Source organism: Monodon monoceros, unplaced genomic scaffold (assembly GCF_005190385.1).
Source record: "Monodon monoceros isolate NGI ecotype Baffin Bay Population unplaced genomic scaffold, NGI_Narwhal_1 Super_Scaffold_22, whole genome shotgun sequence".
NCBI lineage: Eukaryota > Metazoa > Chordata > Mammalia > Artiodactyla > Monodontidae > Monodon > Monodon monoceros.
In genome coordinates, this window is record NW_021703779.1 from 110,358,551 (window position 1) to 110,377,783 (window position 19,233).

Below are 19,233 nucleotides of genomic sequence, written 5' to 3' on the forward strand. Positions count from 1 at the left end.
CCAATGCGGGGGACGTGGGTTCGTGCCCCGGTCCGGGAAGATCCCACATGCTGCGGAGCGGCTGGGCCCGTGGGCCATGGCCGCTGGGCCTGCGCGTCCGGAGCCTGTGCTCTGCGACGGGAGAGGCCGCAACAGTGAGAGGCCCGCGTACCGCAAAAAAAAAAAAAGAAGAAAGAACTACAATGTGAGTGCTGCTTCCACCAACATGCAATAGGAGGAGCTTGAAGGAGGGCTTCGATCAATGAGGAAGTCAGTGGGGGTGGGACTTGAGATGAGCCTTAAATGATGGAGCTTGATTCAGACCCTTGCTACTCAAAGTGTGGTCTAAGAATCAGCACTATATGCACCACCTGGGAAATTGAGAGCAATGCAGAATCTTGGGCCACTCCAAACTTGCTAAGTCAAAATCTGCAGTTTAAAAATATCCCAGGGAATTTCTATGGACATTAAAGTTTAGATGGCACTGCAGGTTTCTGGTCAAGCTGGCATTAAGTGTGAACTGGGCTGGTGGGAAATAGAGACTGGATTGTGGCCTATCGTCAGTTTAGAAGTGGTGAGGGCCTGGACTTGAGGATGATATCCTTTGCCATCTGAATGGATAAAGAAAATGTGGTGTATATACATGAAATGGAATGTTATTTGGCAATAAAAAAGGAAATCCTGCCATTTGTGACAACATGGTTGGACCTTGAGGGCATTATGCTAAGTGAAATAAGGCAGACAGAGAAAGACGAATACTGTATAATCTCACTTATATGAGGAATCTAAATAAATACCAAACTTATAGAAACAGAGAGTAGATTGGTGGTTGCCAGGGGAGGGTGATGGGGGAAGTAGGTGAAGGTGGTCAAAGGGTTCAAACTTCCAGTTAGAAGATTACTAAACTCTGGGGATGTAATGTATGGCATGGTGACTTATAGTTAACAATACTATTTTGTATACTACTTGACAGTTGCTAAGACAGCAGACCTTAAAAGTTAGAAGGACTTGGGTTTGAATTCCCAGCCCTACCACTTCTTAATTATGTGATATTTGGCTCAAATTATTTAACCTCACTGAGCCTTTTTCTGCATTTCTGCAAAATGGAAGAAAAGCAATGTGACCTCAGGGGATCCTTGTAAAGATTTAATAAGGTAACATATATATAGCAGTTAGTGGTCCCTGGCACAAAGAAAATGGCACCCATTAACAATAACTATATTGATAACAATAATTTGCTATCTTTTGAGACAGATTCTAAAGGAACAAGAGAAACATTTATTGTCTGCCGGAGTCCCAACACTGTGTTGGGTACAGACCTACAACAACCTGCAAGTTAGGGAACTCCATCCTCATTTTAAACTGGCACTTGTATTACATATTACAACCCCTTGTGGGTTCTCAAAGGTTCCTTCATAATGAGATGACCATAATTGCTATTATTATTATAGCGGTTGTTATTGTTAGGTTATTCTCAAAAGAGCCTGTCTCCCTGCTGGAGTGAAACTTCAAATGGGGTGGAGGCAGGGAGTTGCTAAAACCACTGCTATGTATGCTGAGTTCAGTAATACGCCCATCTAATGACCCAATCTCATTTCCCATGCCTCTATTTCCTCATTAATTTTTCTGCCGATGTACCATCTGTTTTCCAACTTCCCTCTCTCTTACATGTGCAGAACTTGTGATGAAGAGAAGCCCCAGTCTGGTCGCCCTCACCAAACCCCCCAACTGACAGCCCAAGAGATAGGTAGGGGTAGCCTCAGTTCTAAGTCACCTGAAGCCTGTCTGGGGGCGGGGAATCCGGAAAGAGGAGAGTGGCCACGGACCCGCCCAGTGGCCCGGCCCGAAGCTGGGGAAAGAGCAGGGGTCCACCGACTCGGCGGCTCTCTGCGTCCCCGCCCTCGACCAGATCGGGGAGTCAAGAAGGACTTCCAACACCCGCCAAGTTTCAACTCAAGACTTCTGCGAGGCCGCGTGTGCCCGAGCCCTTGCACGCCTGCCTGCAACGTGGCCGCGTCCGGGACGCCCTCGGACCCCGAGGGTCACCCGAACTCTTCCCTTCTCTCTCCAGGCCGAGCCGTGTTCCAGGCCCCCCTGTCCGCGGGTTCTCCTCTCCGTGGGCCGGGAAAGCCTCCCTCCTCTCGGGCTCCAACCACCCCAGCCGAGCCCCTTCCCTGCGCGGAGCCTTAGCTCTCCTGACACCGCCCGGCTGCAGGGCGGAGGCAGGGCCAGCGGCGGAACCGCCCCCAACCGCCTTCCCGGCCCGGCGAGCAGGCGGGTGGCTGGGGCGCCTCCACCTCCTCTTCCTAAAGCGGCGAGGAGCAGACGAGCGGCATCACTCGAGCCCAGGTCCCGGCCACCGCCACACACGGTGCCCAGCGTTCAGTAGGGGGAGCAGCAGCTGAGGCGGCTGCCACAGCGGCGGGCCGGCGCCAGAAAGGTAGACTGAGTCTCGGGGAGCCGCGCCGCGGACCGCCCACCTCCCGTCCCCGGGCCGCGCGCGCCACCCGCCCCGTAACCCCACTCGTATGTGTCCTTCCAGGCCCGGGTCGAAAAGCCTGGGAGGGCCGCCGACCTACCCCCGGAGGAGGAGCCAGTCGGAGCCCAAGGCGCCACCGCCGCCGAAGCCGCGCGGAGCTGCTTTCGCCTTCATGGCCCACTCACCGGTGGCTGTCCAAGTGCCCGGGATGCAGGTGAGGACGCCCGGGCCTCCCCCGCCGTCCACGTGACTGCCCGGGAGCCGGGGGCGCGCTCCGCGCTGGGCACGGGCGACGAGAGGCGGCCCAGGGCTTCCCCGAAGCCGGGCCGGGCGCTCCGGCCAGGTGACCCGGGAAGAGCGTTCTCAGTGTTTCCCGGCGTGTAAGCTAGGTGGTGCACTGCGCCGGCCGGGCGCGGAGGGACTGGGGGCGCGGCAAGGTGGGGATGCTGGGGGGCGAGGGGGGGTGCACAAAATAGCCCGGAGCGAGACACCTGCGCCGGCTGACCGTGGTGCGGTTGGGGGTTGGAGGTGGGAGCACTTAACTTGGGAGAGATGGAGGTGTCTCGGAATTCGTGGGGTAAAACGCAAGTGGTGCTCCCCCCTCACACACACACACACACACACACACACACACACACACGACACAAGTTGGGGCGGAGCAAGGCAACGGGGTGTCGGTGGTGGCGGCTTTGAATTGGGCTCTTCCTGTATGCGTAGAGCAAAGAGCGAGGTGACTTCTTTTCCCCTTTTGGTGCTGCTGCTTCAGGGCCAAGTTGTATCTCGCTCCCCCAACCTGGTCCAGCCCATAGGGTGGCGTGAGAAATGCAGGGTCCTAAGTTAGAGTAGCGGAGGTGATGACTCCCCCGCCCCGCCCCCTGCCTTTCCCACAGGAGGTCTGTTGCAATGCGGTTAAAGGAAGCTTTTTGTCCTGAACAAGGGACTACTTGCCTGGGACCCAACTTTTTACTCGACATCTTCCCAGCTCTCTCCCATTATATTTTCATTTTATTGAAGAAGAAATAAGCTATGGCCACACACTTTTTATGCTGTTATGTTTTTAAATCGGTGCATTTCAAGCTATCTACTAAATGTTATCCAAGTTTACTGACTTTTAAGCGTTCACATTTTATTTTTTTTCCTTTGCTAGACAGCCTAAACAACCTATTTATGAATAGGTCAGAGACTAGAAACACTTAAGCCTCATTACCTTCTAAAAATGTGAAAGCAAACATTTTCTACGTTCAGAAAAAATGTTTAGAGTAGTAAACAGCTTATGTTTCTAGTAGAAATCAAAGTGCTATGGATTGGGGCCTCAGTTTACTAATTAATTAATGGAATTCATTTTTTTAAAAAAGCAGTTGGTTACATTTGATGCATGGTCACACAAAAAAAGGGATTTTTAAAATACTTTCCCCCAAAAGGACCGTTTGTGTCGGACATATATCTAACCTAGGACGCCTGTGTCTCCTAAGCACCAGGCCTTTTAGCTAAATATAGGGCAAGTCTGGGTTGAGTCCCAGGAAGTCGCTGTGTAGTTAATAAAAAAGAAAGGAAGAAAAAGGGAAATGAGAAATATTAGGGCCTTTTTATAGGTTGATCCATTCAAGCTTTACAAAATGCCTCAAACTTCCTTCTTCTCACGCCACCCCCCTCCTTCCCTCCCTCTTTCCCCCAGCCACTGCCCCTCACCCCATTCATTCAGTTCTGCCTTTGATTATATCAAGAGAATTAGTAATTTGCATTACTAACTACAGTTTTGCTCTGTCTGATGTGGAAGAAAGTGCGAAATTTTTCCCACCGTGCTCTCCTTTCCATTCTGTGAAGAGTAGAACGTTACGGATGTGTAGTTTGTCTCTGAGGGTCTCGGTACTTCTCTCTCCATTGTGTGCACGCGCTGCCTGCGTGCGTGCGTCAGCAGATTGAGTGCCTCCCGTTCATCAAGTTTGTGATTCTGTGGAACTCTGTGTGCTAAGGAGAAAATGGTTTCTGGTCTTTATTTCATTTGTCTTGACTTTATTTGATTTATATGGTTTCTGGTCCTTATTTGATTTGTCTTTATTTGATTTATATGGTGTAGGAACTGCTTGCTGTTCAGTATTTATTATGGCTCCCTGCTTTGTTTCATTATCTGAGTTCCCTATCTCTTGAATTTTAAAATCTTAATTAAGGTGGTTTAGAATGTGAATCACATATTTTGAATGATAAATTCTGCTTTTCACTTTATGTCTGCCCAAAGTTGTGATTACTTTGTCTACCCTGATTTGGGGAGGGCAATCATCTCAATATTAGAAAAGAGGAGAGGAATATTTATTTGTCATTTTCTCTGTCTGAATGAAATGGTACATTCTTAACTTCTTATTTCCATTTTCTTTGTATATGTGGTTCTTACGCATTTGGTGCAACACAAAAGTTTTCCACTTTTAAAATTGTGGAGTATCCTAAAAATAAATTTGATGGCATGCAGTGCGACTCTTGAGCCTAGACTACTTTGACTATTCTTTTGTTTAAAAATATTGCAGATGAGATGCAGAAATATATCATGAGCTTGTAGAATTCTCCTTGAGTTTTGTGAAAGAGGGGCAACTTTTAGACCTATAGAGTAGTAAGAAAACGTGAGTTAGCCATGTGTTCTTGAAATTCATGTATAGTATTTCCACAAATCTGGGTGAAGTGGTTGACCGGCCTATTACTTTTTAACAGTTTATTTTAGGGAATTATGAAGATTGATGGAAAAAAATGATTTTTCCAGAAATAAAAACAAATTTACTTTATCCACAGTGTTTTTCTCCCCCCTGAGGAGAGACGTGAAGTCGAGCTACCTGTTCTATCACTTAAGACTTCCAGCATTCCTGACTTTCAAACAAAGAAATTTCTGTTGCCACTAGTTTAAAATAGAAAAGAAACTTGGAGTGATGAAAGAAAACCCAGGATTTGGTCCAGTTCAAACCCTTCCTTGTGAATTAGTTATTCAGACTCATATTGTTAATATTTCTTAATATTGTGGTAATGAACTTTTGCCATATTACACCAAATGTGGAGGGTATGAATTTTTTTGGTACTTAATTTGTGCTTACTTCTCTAGTATATAACTAATTTTCCATACCAGGAGCTAAACTCTTGAAAAATATTTAAAGCACAACTTAAAAAAATAAGCCAATAAACCTGTTTCTTTCCACTCAAATATTTACTCTTTAATGATTTAAAACATGTTTTTTCTTTGAAGTTCTCAGTTGTAAATCATACTTAAGTTTAAGATATTTCCCCTTAGAACCTGCATTAGTATTTATGAAGACAAGTGTTCTAAATTGGGTGTTAAATCTTTCATAAAATGTGGGTGGGAGAATAAGGCTAAATGTTGAATTAGAGTACTAAGTATTATTATGTTATGCTTTGTGTTATGCCTTTTGTGAAAGAATTTTTTAAACTTCCTGCTAAAGAATTTAAACATTAGTCTTCATGTATCTTTAAATGTGATCAGGGTGGTACAGTTTGTAAATGGTAGTTATTTGAGATGTGAGATGGAAATGAAGTTTAAGGATTAATGAACACTTTATTGGAGACTTTTATCTAAGAGTTGGAAAACATTGCCTTGCATTGGTGAACCTAGTTACTGGGTTCTGGGAAGGATACAGAAGTATACTACATGATGTCTGCCCTTAAAGATCTTAAAATGTTGTTGGGGAGATAAATCTAGCACATGAAATATCAAATAATGCAAAATCTGTGATACTTACTCTATAATAGAAGTTGCTGACTGGAAGAGTTGAAGGCTTGCCCCCAAAGGATTTTTAGGATCCATATTGGGGAGGGCATCTCCAAGCAGGGAAATACCCTGAGCAAGTGTGTGCACGCACACGATCTTTGAGCGTGGGATAAAATAATAGGGGGTAAGATTGGAAAACTTGACTGCGTCCAGATTATGGTGGTTCTTGAATGCTAGGGAAGGGTTTTGGCCTTCAGACTAGCCACTAAACATTTCTAAGTAAGGGAGGCTCAATGAACAAAGTTGTATATAGGAAGAGAAATCTTAAGATTGGTTGAATGGATGAGCTGGAGGATTGAGAGACTTGAGGCAGTTTGATCTACTGAGACTACTTCAACAAGGTATTCATATCTGTACAGATGTAATGGACCTTGCATTGACTGATTGCCTTCCCTATGCCTAGTACTATGAGGTAGAAAATATAATTACCAGACTTGTAATTAGCTAGTTACAGGAGGAAGAATCGAAGCCTTTGTGATGTTGAATATGGGCAACTGGGACAATTATGGTACATCCAAAAGAAATCGGAAAGTCAGGGAGAAGAGCCAGATCCAGCAGAACATTAATGATTTCTGTTCTAGGCTTGTGAAGTTCGAGGTAACAGTGGGATGACAAAATAAAAATGTAGAGCTGTATGTCTATTATCTTGATTGTGGTGATGGTTTCAAAGGTGTATACATATGTCCAAACCCATCAAATCGTATACATTAAATATGTACAATTTTTTTGTATCTCAACATGCCTCAGTAAAGCTGTTTTTAAAAATGTCCAGCAAATACTTGAAGATATAGATCTGGAGCTCTGGTCATTCATCAGACATTTACTGAGCATTTACTATATGCCAGTTTCTTTACTTGAAACTGAAGGGTGGGAGCCACCAAGGAGGGAAAGGTCATAATGCCAGAGAGCATGTGGAAGTGAGGGCACTTGTGAGGCAGGAAGCATAGGTGGAGGGTTGGCTTGTAAGAAAAGGAAGGGTGACTTAAGATGCATGGCGGCGGGGGGCTTCCCTGGTGGCGCAGTGGTTGAGAGCCTGCCTGCCGATGCAGGGGACATGGGTTCGTGCCCCGGTCCGGGAAGATCCCACATGCCGCGGAGCGGCTGGGCTCGTGAGCCATGGCTGCTGAGCCTGCGCATCCAGAGCAACGGGAGAGGCCACAACAGTGAGAGGCCCGCGTACCGCAAAAAAAAAAAAAAGCATGGAGGGATGAGAAAATGTGTCAGGATCGGGAAGGAGTTAACTGGGGTGGGGGGACTTCTTAATTTAACTCTCATCATGAAACCTAAATTGGAGAAAGAATTCAGTTTGGTGTCAGAATCTAGTATGTAGGCTTCTTACCTTCCTTCCGCCTTCTGAAAGGAATGATCAGCTTTGCAATTTGAGGTGGAAAGAGGTAGAGAGCAATGCTTGCACTAATAGATAAAGCCAAACCATTGTCCTCGTTGGTGGGAAGCATATTCAGAGATGTTGAATATGCTAATGATAGTGGCAGAAGACCAGCTGAAACAGAATAATCAAAGACAACTGTGAGCTGGGAGAGTTGGAGGTAGTTGCAGGGTATGGGGTTAGCAGGCTGGGGGCTGAACGGAGAGTAAACAGGAATTGGGCATGGTAGGACATGTGCCTTGAACACTAATGAGGGTCTAAAAATGGCACATGAGGACAAATGTCCATCATGTACCTCCCTTGCTTGAGTTATAGAAAATGAGAGAATATAATTTAGCTGGTACCTAGGAACCATTGAACATTGTGATACTGTGTTTTTTTATTCTGCCTTTCATTTATTCAGTGACCTTGAGCAAATCATCTACAAAATGGGGAATAATAAAAGCTGCATTTCCTTTGCCTCAGTGAGGTGCTATTAGGATGAATTAGCTATCATCTGTGGAGTATATTTTGAACTCCTTCATCAAAGGTGTTATGATGTATGTGGGCAGTTCATCCTACAGAACAATGCTAGGCTAATCACATGAAAACACTGTCATTATCCCCTCTCACTCCTGCTTGACAACCCATGTTTTTCTATTGAAATCCAGTCTCCCCACCCCCGCAAAACACCCACACACATACCACCACCACCAGACCCAAAGTCTCCTGCTCAGCTTTCCAGACTTTCTGTTATCTGGCTCCTCTCTACAGATCTGTACTTAGTTATTTCTACTCCCCAACAAGAAATCCCTTTTGTTCTACCATGCCAGTTGCAATTCAGCAATCACTGACTGGCCAAATCCTACCTGATTTTCAAGGTCTCCATCTTGCTTTCCCTATGAACTTTCTGAGTGTTCCAGGCTACGGAAATCACTCCCATTTCCAAGCACCTGTTATATCCCTTGTCAGTAGCAGACAGTCCGGTCCTTGATTTATATACTGCCTTAGATTTTCCCTAATTATATATGTTATACTTGTCTCCCAAACTAGGTTGTAAATTTCTTGAACGCAGGGACCATGTATCTTACTTTTATTTATACCGTTAGGTATGAATTATATGTAAAAGTGTAGGCTAGTGAGTGCAGTACATATAGACTAGACTTTTCTGACTTTTTTCCATTGTTTCTGTAAATATATTGTGTAATGCTTGAATTCTTCTAGCTCATGAAGGCTAATTTATGTGTGTACAATGTAGAGATTTTATACTTAGTAAAATGATTTTAATGTATTACATGTAATAGGTCTAACAAAATATACTTGTAACTAATCAGCTGTCCACACACTGAAGCTCTCATTCTCATCTTGCAAGACCTTTGAGAGAAAAAGGAGCCCTCATTGCTTTCCTAGTAACTAGGGCTGATTTCAGACAAATTTATGGCTTTGGGAGAAATAACCTCTTGTTCCTTCCCTTTGTTCCCCCATCCCCCAAATATACAAACAAATAAATAAAAGAAACTTCTTTACTTCTCTGTCCCAGCCATCACATTAGAAAGAATCTGATACATTTCACTGATATTAAGGTGTTTTTGATTAATGGCTCACCATGTGACCTCTCCCATGGATGTTCACATGTTACAGGAAGTAATGCCTTTTAAAAAGAAATATAATAGTAGAATTTCAAACTGCTTGGTGATAATTTTTGAATGAATTGTATCTTTTGAAAGACTCGTGGTTTTACTCATTTGTTGCTAGAAAGCAGAGTTAGGAGAACAAAAACTAACACTATTATTAGGTGTGATGCAACAAACTCCTTTTCATTTCTTGTAGTTAAGACCCAAAGAATTTCTACCACAGGTACATATAAAACAATGTCTCTGGAGGAATGCCATGAGGTAACTCATTTTTGAAAGAACAAAAATCAATAAAATATGAACAGCTAAAATTTTCACTCCATCTTATGTACATTTCTCATTTGGTCATCTGCCACTTTAGACCAAGGTGTTATATGGTAGGGACCACAGAAAGCAAACATTTAAATAAGATATTAACTAATTCCTCTCAACAATCCTATGAAATAGGAAGAGTTCTCCAATAGGAAAATGACTTCAAATTTATATTTAAAAACAGAAGAGCATATTGCTGGCCAACTCTACCCATCATCCTCTTTGTTGTCCCTCCCCCAAATCCCATATATTTCAAGCAGATCTTCTGAAATGCACATTCAGAGAAACCAGGAAACCTAGTGCAGAGCAGATCCCATCCTTCTCCTCTATTCCTGCTTGTCTCTCCCCATTACCTCTCACCAGCATTTACCTTACTGGGGATAGAGCTATACTCTCCCTCAGCCTTTTCTGGACTTGTTCCAGCATACTTCTGACAGCAGCCCGCTGGCCTTTCTTTTCCTTCGTTTATCATACGATCATGGATTAGAATGATTCGTGTCCTAAAATATTGGATTAGCCATTGGTACGACAGCTTTGGATATTCTAGCAAAATATGAACAAAATTGTGGTTCATACTTCCTGGGGACTAGAGTAAACAAAACTATAGACAGCTTAGGTGTAAGAGTTAAAAAATATTCTAATTATCTTTTTTAAAATGTCCACTCTCCTCCTTTTTGATCAAGTACCTTCAAGAATGTGCTGCTGAGGAAATCCAAGGCATTGTGTTTTTATCTTTTTCTCATGAAAAATGTTTACAGAAAAAAACTTCTCAACCTTTCTTTAAGATCCTTGTAACAGAGATCGTGTGTTCGTAGTGGTATTTTTTCCCCTCTTCCCCTTTCACCTGTTTTATAAAAAAGTGAGGAAAAGAAATCTGTAAAACCCTATCAATTTAAAATGTAAAGGACTGAAAAAAGTAGGGCTCAAATCAACTATCATTGAATTTTTCAATTTGTTTATTACAGAACAATAGAGTGTCTAGCTGAAGAATAACAGTTGCTTTGAATTATAGAAATAGCTTCCCAGTATCAACTTAATGAAGTTTTTACTGGATTTGAAATCCATACCATACTAGATATGTTAGGGAATTTCTAAGCACACTAGTGAATTACTCTACCAGATTTCAATAGTGCCTAGTAACACAATCCTAGGAGTGAATTTTTGGCAGGTGGAGTAAAGACTTCAAGGACATTTAGACGCATCCAGATTTTTCTTTGAAAATGCATTTTTGAGTTGCTCTGTTAGTGCCTTTTTATCCCCCTCCCCCGGCTTTCCATTAAGCCATTGGCTTTGGGACATATCACTTTACAGTATGTTATATTAAGCTAGGATTTAACTGCTTGCTGCAGTATAGTATAAATAACATAGCAGTGGGTGATGGGGAAGGGATGGGCAACATAGATAATCAAGTGGGGCATAAGTTGTTATTAATGCAAGAAAATTTGGGGCAGCTGAGCCAGTAGAAACCATGAAGTCATAATTTCTTCCCAGAGCTAGGTTCATCATTATTGTTGCCCCCTAGAGCTGGGAAAGTTTCTGGCCTCCCTGGTCTCAATTTCCTGCTGCCTGCCTTAACTTTAAGTAGAAGCATAAAAGAAACCAATCAGCAAAGCATGCACACATGCTACTAAGTATAGGGATAGAAAATAGAACTTTGACCTCTTGTGGTTAAGGAGACTACAGTCAGTGTGTCTAGCAGCCTCAGGGAAAGGAGCATATTTCAAACGTATGCTTTTTAAGTGCTACCGACCCCATGGGAAGAACAGTTAGCAAGCTCATTAATTAGGGTCCTGTTTGCTTCTCTAGTTTTATTTCAAATCCTTTGTTTGAACTTTGCTCTGAGCCTTCCTATGTGCCTGTCAGTTAATGGTAATATATTAGACTTTCACAAGTTGGACGCTGGTGATCCAGGTTTAATGTCTTTACACGCTTAGTCTTCATGAAACAACTAGGTGTGATTTAAGCTAGAAAATTATTAGCAGCAAAGTTTGGAAGACCCACATTGTGTAGGACATAGTGCTTGATACCTATCTTTGAGATACAAAAAGTATAAAGGAGTCCCTGACCTCAAGAAGTTTATACTGAAACTGAAGAGATTAGACATCTACACATTTAGGCATCTAACAATGCAGAGCAATAGTAATGAATCCCAAATGTGATAGAAACTGACGTAGTAGCATTCCAAGGAACATCAGACTAAGGAAGGGAATTATCATTTATAGAATGCCTTTATGCTAGGCACTTGTGCTTTTGTCACTGCACTACCTTGCTTCTAGGCAGGGCATCCCTGAACAGACCCTTAAAGGAGAGTGGGAGACAGGCAGGAGAAAAGGCATAAAGGGACACACACAAGGTTCCTTCCATAACAGAGGTGTGAGGTAGGTGCTTGTTGCCATGAACTACGTTAGGACCAAATTATGAAAGGCCTTGAATGCCAGACTGAGACAGTTATTTTTAACTCAGTCTACAGCAAGTTGTTGTTGTTGTTGTTTCTGTTGTTGTTTTTTAATCAAGAAAGTGAACTGATGAAAGCAATGGCTCGTTGTCTGTTTTTGGAAGATTACATTAGGCTTCCAACCTAACAGGCTGGGTTGGAGAGGGAAAGGCTAGATATAATAAGTGGATGTTGTAATAGCCCAGGCTTTAGCTGTTAAGGGTGTGATCTAGGGCAGTGATGGTCAAGCTTGAGCATGTATCAGAACCACCTGGAGGGTTTGTTAAAACACAGATTGCCAGGCCTCATCTCCAGAGTTTCTTTTTTTCTTTTCCTTTTTTTCTTTAAACATCTTTATTGTAGTATAATTGCTTCACAATGTTGTGTCAGTTTCTGCTGTATAACAAAGTGAATCAGCTACATGTATGCATATATCCCCATATCTCCTCCCTCTTGCGTCTCCCTCCCACCCTCCCTATCCCACCCCCCTAGGTGGTCACAAAGCACCGAGCAGATCTCCCTGTGCTGTGCAGCTGCTTCCCACTAACTGTCTATTCTACATTTGGTAGTGTATGTATGTCCATGCCACTCTCTCACTTCGTCCCATCTAACCCTTCCCCCTCCCCATGTCCTCAAGTCCATTCTCTACGTTTGCATCTTTATTCCTGTCCTGCCTCTAGGTTCATCAGAACCTTTTTTTTTCTTTTAGATTTCATGTATATGTGTTGGCATATGGTATTTGTTTTTCTCTTTCTGACTTACTTCACTCTGTATGACAGACTCTAGGTCCATCCATCTTACTACAAATAACTCAGTTTTGTTTCTTTTTATGGCTGAGTAATATTCCATTGTATATATGTGCCACATCTTCTTTATCCATTCATCTGTCGATGGACATTTAGGTTGCCTCCAGAGTTTCTGATTCAAGTAGGTCTGCAGTGTCCGTGAATTTGCATTTCTAATGAGTTCCCAGCTGCTCCGTTGGTCTGGGGACCACTCTGAGCACCATGTAAGGAAGACTTGACAGACCTTGGTGACTAATTGGATATGGGAAGGGCAAAAACATGATGGGAGAGTAAAGACTCAAAGATATGGTTGAGTTTGGGAGAAAATGGGTTTATTTTTAAAACTTGAATTTGAAGCACTGGCCACACAACCAAGCAGAAGCAATTAGTAACAGGTTTGTTCAGGAGTGAAGATGGAGATGGGAGGTCCTACATGGAGAGACATAGTAGATGAAATTGTGAGAAATCAAAATAACATGATTTTCAATCATCCTTCCAAGAAGCTGAACTCAATTTTGTATTAAGTTTTGTAGCTTCCAAAATCTCGCCGTCACCCACCACTTCTGTGCTCCTTGATCCAGGTAGGTTTGACAGCTCAGTAAATGCTCTTCAAATGCAAACACTTTTATTAAGAACATGAAATCTATTTATGCTTATACTTGTGAAAATGCAGTTTGACTAAAGTGAAATAAAATGCCAATTTCCTAAATGCCAGTAAGTGGCACCATTTACCCCAAAGATAGACATTTTAAAGACTTTTTCCAATTTTGATACATCTCATCAATTTTGTTGTACAGAATCCCTTTCCCTCACTCTGTATTCCCCCCCACCAACAAAACCCGGATGTAATAACTCTGAGCTGCTATTATGTCAAAAATACCCATTCAAAGTTATCATATTCCAAAGCCACCTTGTGTTTACATATGGAAATTCTTGGAGGGGAGAGGAAGTTACTTCTGAATCATTAAGGAAATATCAAACCACTTCCTAAATGGCCTTTCTGACTCCAGCTTCTGCTCTCTAAAATATTCTCTATACCTGTCAGATTAATATATTACCATTTGCCAACAGGTGCCATGTAGGAAAGCTCAGAGCTCAGTTTAAACAAAGGATTAGAACTGAAAATAAGAGAAGCAAATGGGCCTACTTAATGAGTTTGCCAACACCAAACAATGTGAGCAAACTTGATTCCCCACTTCATTCACCAGCCTTGGACCTAAGTCACTTTTCAATTTCTAAAATGAACACACAGCTAACAAAACCGAAATTATCCTTCAGAATCGAAGATGTGCCACCAGTGAGGATGTTCAAAAACATGTGTAGAAATGTACCTCTAAACACATTTTAGGTGATGTTTAATTACCATTAAAATAAGTTCCTTGAGTACCTAGGGGACTTTCTCCCCCTTTAGGCAATACAATTTGTTTGGGTGTAAAATTCTGATATGTTTACCTTATACCTCTCACCTCTTTTGGGGTAGCTGTCTCTTTTCCAGGATACTTAATTACTTTTGTGACCCATTTTTCATTATTTTGGACGGTAAATTAAGTTTTCATTGGGGAAAATTGATGGGGGCTGTGTGTATATGCACATGAAATGTATATTGTACATGAAGTATATTTTGTGTTTGAAAACACTGTTGATCTATTCAAGAAAATGAGGCTCAACATTGGCCAGTAGTTTTTAGTCAGCTGTACCAAATTTAGACATAACTATTTTAAAAAGTAGAAAAGTGCATTGTCAAAATAAAAATGGGTGAAAGATAGGATGAAGCAGAAAATGATGATTTGGTAATGTCATTTAAGAAGGTCTGCAGGGCTTCCCTGGTGGCGCAGTTGTTGAGAGTCCGCCTGCCGATGTAGGGGACACGGGTTCGTGCCCCGGTCCAGGAAGATCCCACATGCCGCGGAGCGGCTGGGCCCGTGAGCCATGGCCGCTGAGCCTGCGCGTCCGGAGCCTGTGCTCCACAACAGGAGAGGCCACAACAGTGAGAGGCCCACGTACCGCCAAAAAAAAAAAAAAAAAAAAAAGAAGGTCTGCATATAAAAGGAATTCAGTAAAACTGATGTAAAAATTATGTACTCAGTAAAAATTATGGTATCCATGGATTTGCTAAATATTTTTATTATATAGTAAATATATAGAGTTCTTTACCACCTTTAAAAAGATTTATAAAAATCTTTAAATATGTATTTATAAAAGGTAAATACATATGCATATATGTACCTATGACTAAATACATAACAGTGTTATCAGGATTTTACATGTTGCAGTTTTATCACCACTAGTTCCTTTTTCTGTCTTTAATATTTAAACTATTACTATCCTTAAAGAAATTGGACTCACAGCAGTCTATTCCATACAGGAAACAGGTCATGGAAAACAACTTTTAATGAAATTCAGTACCAGTGTTAAGCTGTTTTAGTGAATTAGAATTGGATTGAACATTACGTAGGATTATATTAAGATTCTCAATTCTCTGCTTAATTTCTCCCATAGAATAGTCTTACAGAGAATCATTGCATCAAAGGAACTGCTTTTGATAGATATAAATCTGTTTACCTATTAGTAAAATCAGAGGCATGTGAGTAGTATACAAATGACTTCTGGTTAACAGAAACTTGTGATCATTGTCTAAGCTCTTATTTTGAAGCTAAAATTGTTATCGGTACTTTACACTGGATTCTAAGGTGATAGGGAATGGAGGGGGTTACGGCATTGGATTCTGTTTTAGTGGCAAACAAAATCTCATACAGGAGAGCTGCTTTTTTTTTTTAACTATTTATCTCTTCATGAAAAATGGTGACTGTCACTGAAAGATCTTTTTTTTACTCTGTCACAGGCTTCCCAAAGGGTACATAAAATGAAAACGTGGGATTTAACTAGTTAAATAGTGAATCAGGTTTTAGCATAGGTGACACCTCCATCGTCGTCTTTTCGGACTGTGATTTCTGGTAATAGCAAGTGAAAAAAAACTATCACCGCTGTTGCTATGGCTCTTCTATGTGCTGAGGTTCAGGCATCGTTTTGGAGGCTGCAGTGTAAACCGTGCTTTGGGAAGGTAGAATTTCATAATACCAGAGGATTTCTGCTGCTCATGAGCAGACAGAAAATATAGGTGAGGGAAAAGGTGTTGGACACTGGAAGAAGAGAAAGACAGTATTTCCTAGGAAGGGAAAAAGTAGTCTTTTGCTTTAAAGATTGAGAATTCTCTCTATATTTTTTAGAATGGGAAATTTCTCTACTTTCTGCAGAGAGGAGAAAAAGCTAACAGAAAAGGAAATTGGGGAGGTAATAGTAATTCATTTCTTTCTTGTTGCTTATGACTTCTGTGATAAAAGTTACATTTACGTAATCGACTTGTTATGGCAAGAAAATGTAAAGAGTCTTTTGTGGTTGGGAGAAAGCTTGTGAAAGATCAGGGGGAAGAGCTGACATCATAGGGATGGTGATTTCAGCTGCTTTTCTGTTTACGATGTGCAATTTTGGTGGCGTGTGTACTGCACCAATAAATTGTTTCTAGACACTTGGAGTCATTTTGGGTGGCCTTTTTTTCCCTCTGTAGGCAAAATGAATACTTTTCATTAACAAGGAAAAGTGCCAGATTATCACTGGATTATATCTGACTAATTTGGACTGTTATTTGGGGATGGGGAAGGGGAGGCTAAAGAGAAGAAATCTTTCTTCCAAATGACTGGAATTAATATGATTGTTACTTTTCCAGTAGGTTCTGGCCTTAAAATTCTCCCTCAGGGAATGATTAAAACAGTTTTTTGGAGCATTTCAAGGCTGTGTAGCATCTCAGATTTACTTTTAAATAAGTTTGCTTAATCACACTTTTTAGCACCACTTGATTTATGTCTTGGCTGGGAGAAGAATTCTAGAGAAGTTTGTAGTCCAATTATTTTTTTCTAAGAAGACTTATGGATACCAAATACTATATTATTCTATTGTTGGCTTTTAACTTTCCAATAGTTTAAAAGGTATAAATGTCTTCATACTTGGAAAAAACCAACAACAACATTGTATTTTGCCCAGGGATTGCAGCCCCCTCCCCACTTTCCAGGATAGAGACAGCTTTCTCCCATTGTCCATCCACGTGCCTGGGTTTTTGGGGAGAGTCAATCTGTATAACCCAAAGCAATTTAATTTGATTACTCTTGTGTGTTATTCTTTAATGGCAGTGTGTCGTGCAGTCATAGTGTAAGTATGATCCTGATTGAAAGATAAAGCACAGTTTTAGATGATTTTTTAAAAACCCCTTTAACTCAAAAGATGATCCATATATTGTAAAAGAATATTCTTATTTAATATGGCCGAGTGATTCCAAAGTTTGAGAATTTATCTTTTTTCCTAGTAGGACACTAAATTGTCTTCTCCTAATTACTAGAATGAAGAATGTAGTGTATTCTCTTCCTTTATACTGTGAAATAATGCCTGCACACATCTCCTCAAATGTAAAACTGTGAGCTTTGGGGATTCTGCTCAGGAGTCTGGACCTAGGCTATTATTTATAAAAGATAAGAGATCATGTATTCATTCCAAGCAAATTTTGAATTGGATGTAATTAATTTTCTCCTGAGGCAATTAATGTGTAATTACTTTTCTACTATGTGTAATTAATTTTCTACTAAGAGGTAGTAAGGCTGTAATGTTTGGCTTATGTTTTGTACAAAAGGAAGTTTCCTTGAAATTTTGCATTTTCCCCTCTCCCTTGTAAATATTTTTGAATGCCTGTATTTTTTAAAAATAATAATGATCACCTTCTTCCAGTAGTGTTTTTGGAGCTTTGTTAATCTAATGCAGCCTTTCTCAATTGCAATTGTCATTCTGCACCACAAAACAGAGACAATGGTATGAGTTAATGTTTTCTCAATTCTCCCAAGAAGGACACAACTAAAACCATTCTAGATGCACTAGAGAGGAGTTTATTTATTACACACAGTAGATTCCTTAGAGCATCAGTTGGCAAACTATAGCCAAGGGCCAAATCCTGCCTGCAGTCTGTGTGTAGCCTGAAAGCTAAAAAAAAAATTTTTTTTTTACATTTTAAAGAGTTGTTAAAAAAGAATATATGACAGAGACCAGAGACTGTTACCTGGCCCACAAAGCCTTTAAGACATTGACTACGTGGCCCTTTACAGAAAAAGTTTGCCAAGCCCCTGTCTTAGGGCATGGAACCTCATTGAGAATTGCTGATCTAAAAAAAGGAAGCATTATATAGTATTTCCTCTGGGATTAGGTATACAGTAAGATAATAGGAAAGTTTCTCTTTTTGAGGTAACTGACTTGTATATTGGTCCCATTATTGTAATGCTTAATTCAAGGAAAGACTCCAGATCATAGTTAATAGGGAAATACATTTTTATTTGTTTTCTAGATAAAAATTTTAACGGTTGAGTGATATAGAAAGTTCTGTTGGTAACAGAAAATGAACGATAAATTATGTGTATGTATATACAAATATATTTTAATATTTTTCTTAGTTTCTATAGCAAAAAAATGAAAGTGACTGAATTTTATAGGACTGTGAGGGAGGGCATTGATTGCTTTTATCACTATTTTAAATTAAGGAGCTATATCTATTAGAGAAGGAAAGTGAATAGAGAGAATTAGGCATCAGATATAATCACATTTGTTTCTTCCTTGTACTGAATAAGTGTCTTCACCCTACAATTAACATCTCAGGTACCTTGTCAGCAGTAAGGAGAATAGTACTTAATCAAAACTGCATTAAAATTATCTGATCATAGCATATGAAGTAATTAGGCTCTACCAAATGCCACTTAACTACTTGATTTAGTAGGAGAGGTGCCATCAGCCATAAAACATATATTGGTCAATCACAAAATTGTCAAGGGAGAAAAAGACCAGCAGGCATTATTTGTAATTTGCTGCTGATTTCCTTTATCTCCATATTTAGTTAATCATGAAGTTCTAGCAGTGCTTTTTTCTTGGGAAATGTCAGACATCATCCCTTCTTTTATCATGCCATTCTGGCCTCTGTCACTAAATACACTTGGAAAGTTGTGCTGACAACTTTCCAAGGCAATGTGCAGAAATAATGAAATTACCTGAAACACAGACTTTATTTTTTCACTCATCTGCTAAAAGCTTTCAGTGGCTCCCTACTAACCTGATCAGAAATTCCTAGGATGGATGAGTCAAGTGAGGCTTCTGAGATGGTCAGGAAAGGCATCACTGGATGGCTGAGCTGGCTTTAAGACTGGGTGGGAAGAAGGGAAAGAAAGGAAGGGAATGAAATTAGGCAAGACAAGAAAAGACAAATGGACTTCTAAGGTTGTGTTTTTCAAAATCTTCTGTGGGTCCTTTTGCAGAGGGCCATAAAGATTTGTTTGGTGAATGGTACTTTATCTCTGGTTAGGGCTGTAAAATGATAGGGTACCAGTCAGCTCAAGTTGTAGATCACAGATCTTTTTGGGTAGCATACTGTTCAAAGCATTCTAATTACTTTGAATTG

At 40.9% G+C, this 19,233-nt stretch overlaps 1 protein-coding gene across 2 annotated transcripts in view; it reads left to right on the top strand.

The window, feature by feature from the left end:
* The first annotated feature begins 2,212 nt into the window (after positions 1-2,212).
* The window catches only part of STK26 (serine/threonine kinase 26), a 63,516-nt gene continuing 46,495 nt past the window's right edge, over positions 2,213-19,233 (top strand). The window contains exons 1-2 of one of the 2 annotated variants that reach the window (XM_029240339.1): positions 2,266-2,419; positions 2,522-2,672. In XM_029240339.1, coding sequence (XP_029096172.1) covers positions 2,631-2,672 — 42 coding nt within the window. In that variant the 5' untranslated portion in view covers positions 2,266-2,419; positions 2,522-2,630. Of the gene's footprint in view, positions 2,673-19,233 lie in introns of both variants that reach the window. The other variant, XM_029240338.1, reaches the window with a different exon arrangement.